At 57.3% G+C, this 13,351-nt stretch overlaps 1 protein-coding gene across 5 annotated transcripts; it reads right to left on the reverse strand.

The window, feature by feature from the left end:
* Positions 1 to 3,005: 3,005 nt before the first annotated feature.
* CDH16 (cadherin 16) lies at positions 3,006 to 12,605 on the reverse strand. Of its 5 annotated transcripts, none has more exons than XM_019798818.2 (18): positions 12,506 to 12,605; positions 11,478 to 11,535; positions 11,111 to 11,194; positions 10,548 to 10,703; positions 10,339 to 10,477; positions 9,828 to 9,986; positions 8,867 to 9,063; positions 8,135 to 8,257; positions 7,775 to 7,925; positions 7,331 to 7,558; positions 7,173 to 7,249; positions 6,910 to 7,098; positions 6,566 to 6,807; positions 5,855 to 5,988; positions 4,833 to 5,075; positions 4,578 to 4,685; positions 4,155 to 4,271; positions 3,006 to 3,380 (listed from the first exon to the last, which is right to left on the reverse strand). In XM_019798818.2, exons 2-18 carry the CDS (start codon positions 11,520 to 11,522, stop codon positions 3,283 to 3,285), a joined length of 2,490 nt encoding a protein of 829 aa, XP_019654377.1. In that variant the 5' UTR covers positions 11,523 to 11,535; positions 12,506 to 12,605; the 3' UTR covers positions 3,006 to 3,282. The 5 variants fall into 5 exon arrangements, with proteins under 5 accessions (XP_019654377.1, XP_034495292.1, XP_034495291.1 ...); XM_034639401.1 differs by having other exon boundaries at positions 10,303 to 10,477; XM_034639400.1 differs by having other exon boundaries at positions 7,173 to 7,558.
* Between the last annotated feature and the right edge of the window lie 746 nt (positions 12,606 to 13,351).

Consider the following 13,351-nt stretch of genomic DNA (forward strand, 5'->3'; position numbering starts at 1 on the left):
GCCCTAAGGCCTAAGCTAGCTAGAGTTCTGGGGTGGGTACAGGTAAGTGTGGTGGGATGGGAGTCTCTGAGGTCCCCAGACTGTTTCTTGGTGAGTGAGGGCCAGACCGACCTCTGGGCCTCTCCCTTCAAGAGCCCTAATCTCTGGGGCTGGAAAAAGTTTAAAAATATCCTCATGTTTACATTCTTTCCAAGCCCGTCTCCCAATCCTCAGTGCTGGGTCCCTTTGATCTGGCCCCGTGCCTCTGAAAGGGGCCTGGGAGAGGGGGAGAATGAGGTCCCCACTGGGGCAGACCCTGTGACACCCTGAAGCTCCAGACCAGTCTGAATCCTGTGAGACCCCTCAACAACCCCCCAGAGAGAGCTGTAGAGCTGGCAAGGAGCCAAGGCTTGCCCAGGGTCACCCAGCAGGGCCATGTGGGGGCTAGAGTTGGGGCTCCCCTTCATACTCCCTCCCAAAAGCCTGGGCCTCATGGCGCCCCTGGGGAATGTGAGTAGGTGGCTGTAGGTGTCTGCGGCAGGTACCCCCACAGTCTGCGCACCAAGAAAAGCCACGTGGACTCAACCCTTGCTGTGTGCCCAGAGCTGCACTAAACACATTTTGTAGGGATCATCTCACGTAGTCCTCTCAACAACTCCGTGTTAGTGAGGCCCATTTTATTAACAAGGAAACCAAAGCTCAGAGAGGTGAGGTGACTCATCTGGGAACACACAGCAAAGATGAGGCAGAGCAGAAATGGATCCCATGTTCTTCTATCCACCTTAGCATCTAGGCCCTGCCTGCAGAATGAGGCCCACCTCCCTAGCATAATCTCTACTAGCACTCACTGACCCATGGCCAAGTCCAGAAATCAGTGCCAGCTCTGTGTTTCTCCCTCTGGGACCCAGGAGGAGCCATGCCCCCTCTCTGACCCTCACTTTCCTCTATAGAATAGGCTGGGGATCATGGAGAGGCTTATGTCCACAGACTCTCAGGGAAAGTGAGCCTGCGTCTCTAGGGATTATGGACCTTACGGTCAGTGCCAGAACTGACACAGTCAAAGGGTGGCCTGGGGCCTGGAGGCCAAAGGAAAAAAGCCCTCAAACAGGGGCAGGTGCCTTAATTTGCCCTGTCATCATCCACTCTTTCCTTCATTGGTACCCCACCAACTTGCTTACCAACCCATGCTCCTATCCACCCATTTACCCATCTACAATCCACCAACCTGCCCACCCATCCGCTCATTCATGCATCCACCCACCTACCCACCTATCCATTCATCCAGAATAAAGACCCAGAGTGTGGGGTGACGCCAGGGTTCCAGCTCAGGTGCTGCATCCCACTGGGTGGTTGGACTTGGGAAGATCCCTTCGCCTCTTCATGACTCACTTTCCCAATTTTACAAGAAGGAGCTGGCCTGATGATCTCTAAGGCCCTTCTCAGGGATCGCGAGAGCAGAGACCCGCTGAAGGCTGTGGACACTTCGGGAGAAGTAATTCTAACCTCAGCGAGACAGTCGCACCTTGCACCCTGCTTCCAAGACTCTCAGCTGCAGCCCTTAACCTCTTTGAGACTCCACTGGCAAATGGGTCCAATAATCCTGCCCTCACAGGTTGCTGGGAAGATTAGATGAGATGCCACCTTTGAAGAGCTTTGCACCCTGGAGATTTCTAAGTGGATGCAGGCCGAGTAGAGGATCCTGGCAGAAGGACAGGAAGCTCTGCTTGGACCTCAGTAGTTAGCAGAACCTCACGTTGGGGTGTGGGTGTGTGTGTACGTGTGTGTGTGTGTGTGTGTGTGTGTGTGTGTGCGCGCGCGCTGGGCCCAGGATGGCTGGGACTGGCCTCAGAGTCCCTCCCTGGGCTGGGGATCCTCTGTGAGTCTCTCAGACTCTTCAGCCCAGCCAGGATGCCCACTACATCTCTCTTGGTTGGGCTTGGCCTGCATCCTACAGAATCTGCCAGGAGCGGAGAGATTATCTCCTAAAAATAGGGCCTGGGCCCCACAGAGGTTGTTTTTCTCCCTTCCCCGTGATTTACCATCATCAGCTCAGGGTGCTTGGGACAGCAAGTCCCACCCTGGCTCCCCAGAGACGGTTGGGATGGGTGCATGGGGGATCAGCATGCAACTAGAGTCAGTCAAGGGTCAGGGATTGGAGGTCGGCCTGGAGGTATGGTTAGGGCTCAGCAGGGCACCAGGGTCATGGCTTAACCCTGGGTCAGGGGAAGGGGTTCATTTGGGGCAGGGGCAGCTTCAGGGTGAGCCATGGGGTTTCCTGTCTGTCTGAGTGATTCCCTCTTCTCTGACTTTCTGCAGATCCCGCCCCTCCACGCACCCACCATCCTGTATATGAAAACCAGAGGTGCGCTGGGGCCTGCACTGGGGCAGAGAGACCCATTCCCAACCTCACCTCTCCTGTTCCAGCCCTATTAGACCCTCATGATTCCAGTGCAGACCCTTCCTAAGACTGTGGGACCTCTGGGGCGCCTGGGTGGCACAGCGGTTGAGCGTCTGCCTTCGGCTCAGGGCGTGATCCCGGCGTTGTGGGATCGAGCCCCACATCAGGCTCCTCTGCTATGAGCCTGCTTCTTCCTCTCCCACTCCCCCTGCTTGTGTTCCCTCTCTCGCTGGCTGTCTCTATCTCTGTCGAATAAATAAATAAAATCTTAAAAAAAAAAAAAAGACTGTGGAACCTCTGCCCACCCACGTGCAGGTGACTCACACAGATAGAGCAGTGTGTTCGCACACAAGCACAGCACATAGACTCACAGGTGCCCTCCCCTAGCAAATATGTCCCGGAAAACACAGAATCTCAAGGACACCCTCCTCAACTTAACCCCTCCAGGGTCTGCAGCCAGCCATGGTCTCCAAATGCCCATAGAAATGATCCACCTTGCTCCAACGTCAAGTTCTCCCCAAGAACCGACATTATGCCCCCATGCCCTCCTCATAGGAGGCTTGTCCCTCAAGCCCCTAGACCCTTTTTGCGCAGAAGGAGATGGGAAAGGAATGAAGGTTGACATGGGTAATGTACACACTCACATGACTCTGAGATGCAGGCACAGCCCATGCCCTGCTCTCCGAGGCTTTATTGGTGGACAAACGTGGCCCCATGTGGAACACTCCCACGGGCAGCCCATAAAGTCAGGGTTTAGGCTGTACAGACTTGTCAGGTGATGTTGCCTCCAACCCAGGGCAGGTGAAGAGGCTCCTACTCTGTCCTAGGCCCCCGTGCTGGGCCCTCTCCCAGGGGACTCAGAGGGAGGCAGAGGCCAAGTTCCCAGCTGGGGCTGCCTGGACCATTCAAACTGCCGCCTTCAGGGGCACGCTCTCCACTGGCTGATCTAGGTCCTTCTTCCTCGCCAGGGTCAAGTGAGTGAAGATGAAGATGAGGAAGATGCCTGAGGGGCCCAAGAGGGATGGATCAGCTCTCAGAAGGAGCCGTGGGACTCGTCCACCACCCTGCTATTGGTATTGGTTTAAAAGGAAGCAAGGTTTCCTAGACAGCATTCGCAATGCTGGGTGCGTATGACTGTGGTCCTGGGGCCAGAAAAAGACTGACTGCTTGGCCTGCGGCTGTCCAGAACACCCCAGCCTCCAAAGTCCCCTTCTCTGGGACACAATTCAGTGGGAGTCATCTGGGAGCCAGTGAGCTGTTCCCATAGACTCAGAAAAAGGCACATGGTAGCATTGTGCTAGAACCAAAAAAACAAAAACAAAAACAAAAAAAAACAGCCAGAGAAGAATCTAGAGGACTAAAGAAATCAAGGGGATAAAGAGGGAGGCTTGAACTAAAGGGATTAGGCTGGAAAGACCTGGGCTCTGCCACATTCTGGCTGTGTGACCTCAGACAAGTCACTTAACCTCTCTGAGCCTCAGGGACCTCATCTGGAAAATGGGGAGATGTCACAATGCACTTCACAGGGTTGTGAAGAGGATTCAATGTGATAATCCTATATTACACAGTCAATGTATAATAATGTAACAGTAAATGCTGTTATCAATGACGACAATGATGACTACGATTGCACGAAGCAGGAACATGATGACTGGGAGAGCTGTGGGGTTCTTTCTCCAGCCCTGGGGAGCACTGTGGGACCGGGCGCGGTGCACCTGGAGGCTGTAACTCCGACCCTCCGTCTCCCTCCCCCACTCAAGAGCCCAGCATCCATTACCTATTGCCATCAAGGTGCCCACGAGGATGCCCACTGCCGACAGCTTCGTGGGCATGCCCTTCATGCGGCCCACCTTGCGCATGCACTGCCCCTCCATGTTGCAGCGACACACAATCACTGGGGGACAGGGGGCCAGGGAGGAAGGTAAAGGCAATGGGGGCGGGCCCTAAAGCAAATCGGAGGCTCCGGCACAGCCTGCTCATATACACTTTCGTGCACACATGTGTGTTTACGTGTGGGGGGTGGGTGCATACTCCTTTGTGGTGCCTCTGTGCACAGGCGTCTGTGTGCCTGGCCACAGATGTGCAGGCGTGCATGGGCATTTGTAGTCCCCGTGAACCTGCATGTGTGTGTGCCCGGCCCCTCCCCCTGCATCCCAACTGTTCCCCCGGGAACAGCAGACACACAGCGCCCTGGCCTCACCTCGGATCAGGAGCTGCCACGTCTGGGCATCGTGGCTGACAACTACTGGCACGATGTGCTCACGTGGCTCCACCCAGTGCAGGGCCAGGGTGAGGTAGGCATGGGAACCTGTGGGACAGCAAGCAGTGACCAGAGTCCCTGGCCTGGACAGGCCTGAGGCCCAGCTCTGCCCCCACAGCACAGGGGCGTCTCATTTCCAATAGCCCCACCGCTTCCCACCTTGGCCAACGTCAGCCGCATTTCCCCACCACACACCGTTGAGAGCCTGGAGGTGCCAATCCCGCCGCACCGTCGGGTTGGGGCCAAGGGCAAAGCTGTAGGGACCATGCCCACCAGCCAGGTCAGGGTCCTCGCCAGGTCCACTGATAACCACGCCATGGTCCTGGCGGGGTGTGCAGAGGTGTCGGGTGGGTACAGGGTTCAGGGTTGGGGCCCAGGCAGAAGGGGCCTTCAGAAAGCGGATCACAAGGGTTGCAGAGGTGCTCAGGGTCGGCTCATCTGCAGAGGAGGCAGTGCCAAGCTAGCCCTGGGCCTGTAGATCTCACCCAGCTGAGTCTCTGCCACACCTGATTTACCCTACCCCTCCTCCCCATCCCCAGCAGTACCCTCGCACCTGTCTCTCCCTCACAGTGCATCTTGCCCCCCCCCTTCACTATCCAAATAGTTGCCAGGCCTTTCTGTGCCTTTCTGGATGCCAGGCTTGCCCTCACCCCCCACCCCAACCACTGGTGCCAGGCCCCAACAATGCAGAGATGTCCTGACTATAGGGCAGCTCACTTCGGCTGTCTGTCGTGCACCACATGACAGTCCAGCCCAGAGCTGAGACCGATCTCCCTGACATACCCACCCTGACATAGCCAGCTTTTCTTCTGGTCACTGTGGCATTCAGAGCCCTCCATACCTGGCTTCAGTGTCCCATTCAGGCTTACGTACTGGCTTGCCTACCATAGACATGGCCCCTGGCACTCCTTCCACCTGCCTGGCCCCACAGCCTCTGCTTCTAGCCTATGTCTGAAGCCAACACCTGAGAGGCCCTCCAGGGCTAAGGGGCATGGTTGGAGGATTGTAAGTGTCCAGTGAGGAGCGTGCTCTGAGAGGGGAAGCGGACACCAGGCATCTCAGAGACCGACATTGGCCCCAGGTTTCATTCCTCTTGCCTGCCTGGGGCGGAGTGGATGCCAGGAGGGACCCTGGGAAGGAAGCTCAGCCCTGCGCATCTCTCTGTCTGCCCAAGGCTTACTCTCCCTGCCAGAGGCCCCACCACTGCCTGGCCATACCTTCATACCGGGCCTCCACGAGCACTGTGTACATGTCCCCAGGCTGGGCGCCTTGCAGGGGCCGGGCTATGTGCACCTCGCCAGAGACCTCCTTGATGCAGAGCCAGCCCTCTGAGTCATTGACCAGGGAGAACCTGAGGCCCAGAGAAGACAGGGGGCAGGGAGGCACTGGGACCATATACGGGGTCTTACTCAGAGTCCCCCCCCAGGGCGGTGTGACCTGCTCAAGTTCCACATCCTCTCTGTGACTTGGGGGTGGCAGCAGTGCCCAGGGTGCCTCGTTTCTCTCCCCAGCTTTAGGGACTTGTTGAGGGACAGGGCTTGAATCACGGATATTGTGGGAAGGGAACTATCAGAGCCTGGGTGGCTTGACTCAACTCCACTAGTCTCAGGTCACCCCATAAAGGGACAGGATGGGGCCAGGAAACAGACTTCGTCTGTGCTGCAGTCTGGGGGAGAGATGGGGGAGGGCCTATTCAGGACACCATGGGAAGCAGCATTTGAGCGTGCATGGAGCCCTAACTCTCCTCTCCATGCCCTATCCAACTCACCTAGCTCTCACCCAACCTCAGGAATCACAACGTCAGCATTAGGCATGGTTTGAGGAACATTCCAGGACATAGGTCATGTGAGTCCCTTCTGAGGTCCTGGGGGTCATCCCCGGGGAGCAGGGAAGGTCTAGCCCAGCTAAGAGCTGGGCTTCTGGCTCACCTGAGGGGACTGCTTATGGGGTCTGAGGGTTGGATGGTCAGCAGGAGGGAGCCAGCTGGGGTGCTGACTGGAACACTGGCCTCGTAGCTCTCCTGGTCCAACTTGGGGGGTGGCACCAGCTTTTCCACCAGCACAGTCACTGTGGCTGTGGCTCCAGGGCCTGGGCCTGGCCCCACCAATTCTGCCACGCTCCGAACCACTACCACCAGCTTGTGGCTTGAAGCTGCCTCATAGCTGAGATTCTAGAAGCAACGGGGTCTGGGTCACTGTCTGGGCCAGGGTATGGAACATCGGTGCATGCATGTGGGTATATGTGTGCCCCTTCCCCAGCCCCAGCCCCTTACCTTGAGGAGTCGGAGTTCAACATGACTGGAGTCTGGCTCCCAATCCAGGCCGAAGGTCCCCTCCACATCCCCCGCCTCAATGGCAAAGTCCATGAGGCGGAAGGCAGGTTCAAGGTCAGCATCAGTGGCCATGAGCGTGGCGACCAGAGTCCCTGGCTCTGCGTCCTCAGGGAGGCTTACAGGCTCAATCTGGGAGAGATGCGGAGGGGCCATGAGCCCCTCATCAGTGCCTTCCCAAGGTCTCCTCCCCTGTTCCTGCTTACCTGGGAAACGGTGAACTCGGGGGCATGGTCATTGATGTCTGTGATTGTGACGGCAACCTCACATGTGCTGCTGAGGCCTGAGGCGGGAGAGGGCATGTTGGAGAGACCAGGAAAGGAACAGGGAGGGAGAGAGCCCGGGTCGCCATCGGGGCACCTACTGCCCTCAGCTCCTCCTCGGTCAGCGGCCATCACCCGAAGCAGGATGTTCTGGGCGGCCCGGAGGGGGGCATCCCCCAGTGTCACGCTGCCTGAGGTGAAGTCCAGCTCGAAGGCCCTTCCGTCTGCTCCCTCCTCAGGCTCAGGGCTCAGCAGCTGATACACGATATGGGAATTGGGGGAACCGGGGGCATCCATGTCCTCTGCCGACAGCCTAGTCACCTCGGTGCCTGTGAAGACAGCATCCACCTGGGTGGGATCACAGCCCAATCTGAAGGCCTCACTCCACCCACTCCTCTTTTGTGCCAGACCAAACCTGAGCTCGTGGGAAGGTAGGGACATTGATAGAGGGGCCGCAGGTTGGCCCCATCCCAAAGAAGAACAAAATTGGATGGGTCACAAGGACTTTAACCCCCCTGCATCCCCCCACAAGGCCCATAGCCCACCTGGGGGGCTGAGCTCAGGAATGCTGACTGGGGAGTCACGTAGGGGGCAGACAGGTGCGTTGTCGTTCTCATCCGCCACTACCACGCGCAGCTCCAGAGGCTCTGTGTAGTCCTCACCGCGGGTGTTCTGAGCCTGCACCTGGAGTAGGTACTGAAGTGGGCAGTGGAGGGCTTCAGATGAAGGCCAAGGGCAGCTCCAGCCTGGCCTGGGTCTGCATTCCCTTCTGGTGGCCAGCTGCAGCTCTTCCGGGTGCTCTTCCACGGCCTCAGTGCCTGTGGGGGATGCGACACCCCCAGAAGCCAACCGGACGGTGACCAGGCACCCCTCAGCCTGCCCTCTTGGCTTCCCCCTCACCTCACCTCAGCCTGGGCTTCTCGGTCTAGCTCCCCGGTCACGTGGAGTGTCCCCTCTGCATCCACATCAAAGGGTCCAGGGGGCTGGCTCTCCAGGTGATAACGCACATCTCTCCCACTCCAGTGTACCTGGCAGTACGGCACAGCATGAGGGCACCCGGGGTGAGGGGCAGGAGCAGCCCATGTCAGCTCTTATGCCTCGACTCTTCCTGGGTGGGGAGCCTGCTGTGGGACCTCAGGCAAGGTGCTCTCCTCCCTGGAGCCCAAGGTAGGATCCTTTTGTTTGGGACACTTGTTATAGCAAGTCCCTTGCGGCCCTGGCCCTCTCCTGGTCCCTGCCCAAGGCGCCTGAATGACCAGGTTGCGTTATTCTCTGCCCACTTGGGCTGGACCTGACCCCAGGGCATTCCTCGAGGAGGTCTGAGACATTCCAAGCCTGGGTGACAATCCCCATGGCAGCAGGGAGGTGGCAGCTGTTCTCCCTGAGGAAGACTGGGCCAAGGTCAGGTCAGGGCCCAGAGCCACGGTGGCCAGAAGAGAGCAGGTGAGGGGCTGTGGTCCCAGGGCCTTGGACACCTTACTCCATCATGGGAACTGATGGGGACAGTAGAGGGAGGAACATAGGTATGGGAGGAGCAGAGGTCAAGCTGGGTCTCAGGTCCACCCCCCAATCTTGAGACTCTGGCCCAGTTGTATCAGCCATTGGGCTACTTCAGCCACTGACAGCCACTCACTCACCTGGGCAATGTGGTGTGGGTATGGAACTTTGAGATTCTCTGCCAGGTGGATAGGATCCAGGGGCACCCAGGTGTTCTCTACTATGGAGACATCTATGGTGGCTGTGGCCTGGTGGCCCGAAGCCTGGTCACCCATGTCCTTGACCTGTACCAACAGCTGGTAGGGCCCTTCCGCAGCCTGGTCTAGGCTGGTGCTTCCTAGAAGGAGCAGGGTGGTCAGCTGAGCAGGAGTCCAGGGCATCCTTCTCAGTGAGGTAACAAACACAAAGCCAAGCATACGGCAGGTGGTCAGGATGCCCTCTGGGCCCAACGGTGAGAAAAACTTTTAGCACCAGAGTGAGCACCCAAGCAGGACTTGAAAGTCTGCAAAGTCATTTCCAGATCTATCTGCACAATGAATGGCTGATGGACGGGGCGACTAGGATGAGGGTAGGGGTCCGTGGGTGGATGGGGAGATGAATAGATGACTGGCTGGATGAATGAATGGTTGACTACACAAATGGATGGGGAGTTGGGTGTGTGGATGGATTAGTTTGGATAGGTATTTGAATAGATGGGCTGCATATGTGGTTGGGTGGTAGATGGGTGAAAGTGTGACTGGTGGGTGTATGATTAGCTTTTCTTTCCATCCCCATCCTGTGCCCCCGGCCTGAACTCCCAGGTCCAGGTCTCCCTTATAATCAGTCCAAAGGTCTCCCAGCAACATCCTAGGCTACAACCCCTCAGGTCTCTCCTACCCTTGCCCCTCAGGCTTGGGTGTCCAGAGTGTAGGGCTGAGGATACTCTGTTCACACCATTTTTTCTCTCCATGCATGGTTCAAGCCTTTTGCCTTGCCACGCTCCACCTAGAATACTTTCTTCTTCATCTCTCAGACTCCAACCCATCCTACTATGACAGCTCACATGCCCCTTCCCCAGCTTTCCCTGACCCTCTCCCCTCATCACACCCAGCTCAGGCTCACCCTCAGGGCTGAGGGCCAGAGCCCCCAGCCGAGGCTCCAGCTGGAACATGTCTCGGGAAGGCTGGGCTGGGGCCTGGTTCAGGATGTAGAATCGGAGATCTGAGTTGGCTGTGCCCGGCTCATCCTTGTCCGAAGCCTCAAGGAAGAGGAAGGGAATGCCTGGTGTGTGTGGAGAGGGCAAACCATAAGGGGTGCAGGGGATGGGAAGAGTTTCCCATGCCTCCCTCATCTCTCCCTGGTACTTCCTTCCATATGCATCATCATATTGGGACGCTGGAGGTGAGCCACGGATTTTTCAGCCCGCTTTGGAGGGGAGCAAACGGAGGCCAAGAGTGGATGGGACTGGAGGACTCTCAGTGGGGTGGGGAAAGTGGGATGGCACAGAAATGGGAAGGGGCAGCTTGAACCCTGTCTGCCTGTCCTTACGCCAACAGTTGCCCATCTCTTTACTCTCTGTTTTCTCCTCAGTGCCCACCTGACCCGTTGTTCACTGGTGGCCCTGGGCACTCACCAGGCCTGGTGCCCTGGCTCAGCTGAACTCTGTAGATGAACTGAGAGAAGTGAGGCACCTGGTCATTCTCATCCTTTACACGCACAAGCACAGGCTGCGGGCCCCACAAGACACGTCCATCCTCAGTCTCCAGGGTGACCTGGCAGGGAAAGCTCGTCAGCACCCTGGCCGGCCTTCACTGTTCTCCCCAGTGTCTGGCCCGGTCATACCTTTAGCCGGTACTCCGCTTGTTCCTCTCGGTCCAGGGCCCTGGTCACCAGCAAGAAGCCAGACTCCGGATCCACAGCAAAGGGGCCCTCAGCTGCCATGTCATGGGTCCCCGACAGCACAATCTCACCCTCAGTCTCCTCAGGGGGCAGTGGCAGCTGTGGGGGAAAACAAAGGTAAAGGCAGTGGAGCCAGGCCTAGGGGGTTGCCCCTCCACCCAATGGCCCCATTTTATATGTGGGGAAACTGAGGCTCAGAGAAGGTTAGCACTTGTCGGAAGTCGCACAGCCAGTAAATCACAGGACCAACATTTAAAGCCACAGCTCTTTCCCCTGTACTTAATACTCCCCAGTACTTCCCGCCCTCCTTTCTAAAGCTCAAAACTCCACCACCAATAGTTTATTAAAACCCTACTTTCTTCTGGAATTGAAATTTTGTTAGTCACTCACACTATATCACATACTGTCCGGATTGAAAGAAAGACAGACAAGAAAGAGATAGAAATGCTGGAGGTGGGGGAAGCGGGACGTGGGGGGAGGGGAGCCCACCCAGCTCTTAGACTCACCTTGATCAGGTACAAGGGGAAATTTCCACCATAGTTTTCTGGGACTTCCACATACAATTCTGCAGACTGGACCTTGGCGAAAACCTGGGAGAGGATTCTCACCTTGCCTCCAGGCTTTACCTTCCTGTCATGGGTGCCTGACAAGGAAGGGGAATTTCTGCCCCTTCCATGGGCCTGCCCATACCTTAGCCCATCCACCCCCTGGCCTTTGACCTCCTGATCCCACAACTGGTCTATAGCCAGCTCTGCACACCCTCGCACAGCTAGTCCCTTCCATGGTCAGTGCAACTGGTCCAGGTGGGATGGGAGACAAGGGTGCCAACGCCCAAGGTCAGGATCTGAAGGAGCCGAGTGGGCCCTTGCTCACCTGGGCTACGGAGAGGAAAAGCAGCAACAGCCAGGCAGGGACCATGGTCAGGATGGGCCTGAGGGACGTGGCAGTAAGGATCCAGCCAGATCAATGGGCAAGGATTCCCTCCCACTGCTTCCTCCCTTCATCCCCACTCAGCCCAAGCCATGGCTTCCCCAGGCCCCACAGGGTACAACTGTCCCTTCATCAGTTGGACCTCTGCTACCTGTCACTATGGGAAAGGCAGCCAGGCCTCCTCCTGTCCCCTGTCCTGCTATACTGTCAGAGCTGCCCCTCCCCAGCCCACCCACTTGGACACTGCCCTCCACGCAGTTCCATCCTTGTCCCCTGCCTCGGCCCATTCCATACCAACAGCCCAAGGGGCCTCAAGACAGACTGGCCTCCTCTTCCTCCCCTTAGAGGAGCCTGTGGCTCCTCACCGCCTGCAAGGTCGAAGGGCATCCAGCTCCTCAACCAGGCCCACCCAGGCCCCCAGGCCCAGCCATCCTACCTCCCGGTTCTTGCCCCCACAAGGGTCTCCATGGGAGTTTCACCTCCATACCTTCGGCTCCTTCCTGACATAGCCTCCCCAGCTTGTATGGAGATCCCAAAGTGCTAATTGCCCAGCAGCCCCCAATATCACAAAAGTTTGAAGCTGGAAAGTCTCTGATGACTCTGAGGGTCACTTCCTGCAGTCGCCTCATGTTGTAGGCAAAGCCTGAAGGGCAAGGCCTGACCAAGGTCACACAGGACCTGACCACAGGACAATGCCTCCGGGAACAGAGGACCCATGGCTCAGGGTCTTGGGCCCTGATTTTCCACCCACTGCCATCCTTCAGACAGAGTCCCTGCGGGCAGGCGGCCTGCCCTCATCTTGGTATTTGCTGGCACTCCGCATGGAGCTGGCCATGCAGAGCATGGACACCCATTCCAGCCGCTCCTGGGAATTCTTCCCTGTACAAGGGCTGGACAAGCCAGTGCTTCTCCTTCCCCTACCACCAACCCCAGCCTCGGCCCTCCTCATCCCTCCATTCCAGGACCCTCACCCTCTGGTCCCTAAGGCAGGCTCCCTTGGTCCAGCTGCCCGGCGAGAGAGCTCTTTCCCTAGGGTGCACTAGCCAGGCCGGGATGGGTGGGGTAGGGCAGGGCGGACACTTGATCAGGTAGGCGGTCCAGCCATGCTTGCTCAGGAGTGGAAAACACTACTGGGCCCACAGCAGCAGGCCTGGCCCTGCCCAGCCCCCCAAGTTACTCATTGACTTTGGAAAGCTGGGGGCTGCTCAGCATCTGTGACTGCCAGCCCCAGGAGGTGCGGAGATCATTGGCCTGGCACTTTTCCCGTTCCTATACAGCCCAGGGTGGAATTCTTGGCCTCTGGGCTTGGACATTACTTCTTTTTCTGTGGTCCCCGACTCACTCTCACTTCTCCCCTATGCACCAGCATCTGCAGCTCTATCTTGGCCCACTCTGTTCCTTTTGTCTGGAATGCCCTTCCCTCCCTTCATCTGTCTGGTGAGCACCTACTCAGGCTACAGTACTCAGCTCAAATACTCCTTTCCCCGTGGCACCTGGGTGGCTCAGTTGTTAAGCATCTGCCTTTCGCTCAGGTCAGCGGGGAGCCTGCTTCTTCCTCTCACACTCCCCCTGCTTGTGTTCCCTCTCTTGCTGGCTGTCTCTCTCTCTGTCAAATAAATAAATAAAACCTTTAAAAAAAATATTTCTTTCTCCAGGAAACCTTCCCTGGGCTCCCAGGCTTGTTCAGGATTCTTTTCTGGGAGTATGCTCTACTCCATGCCATGTGTTACCTCTATCAAAGCAGAAAAGACACCAGATTGTCATCGTCTATCTCTTCCATTAGCCTGGGACCCCTCCAGGGCAGGTCTCAGGGACCC

The sequence above is a fragment of the Ailuropoda melanoleuca genome, chromosome 12 (assembly GCF_002007445.2).
Source record: "Ailuropoda melanoleuca isolate Jingjing chromosome 12, ASM200744v2, whole genome shotgun sequence".
In the NCBI taxonomy this organism is placed as follows: Eukaryota; Metazoa; Chordata; class Mammalia; order Carnivora; family Ursidae; genus Ailuropoda; species Ailuropoda melanoleuca.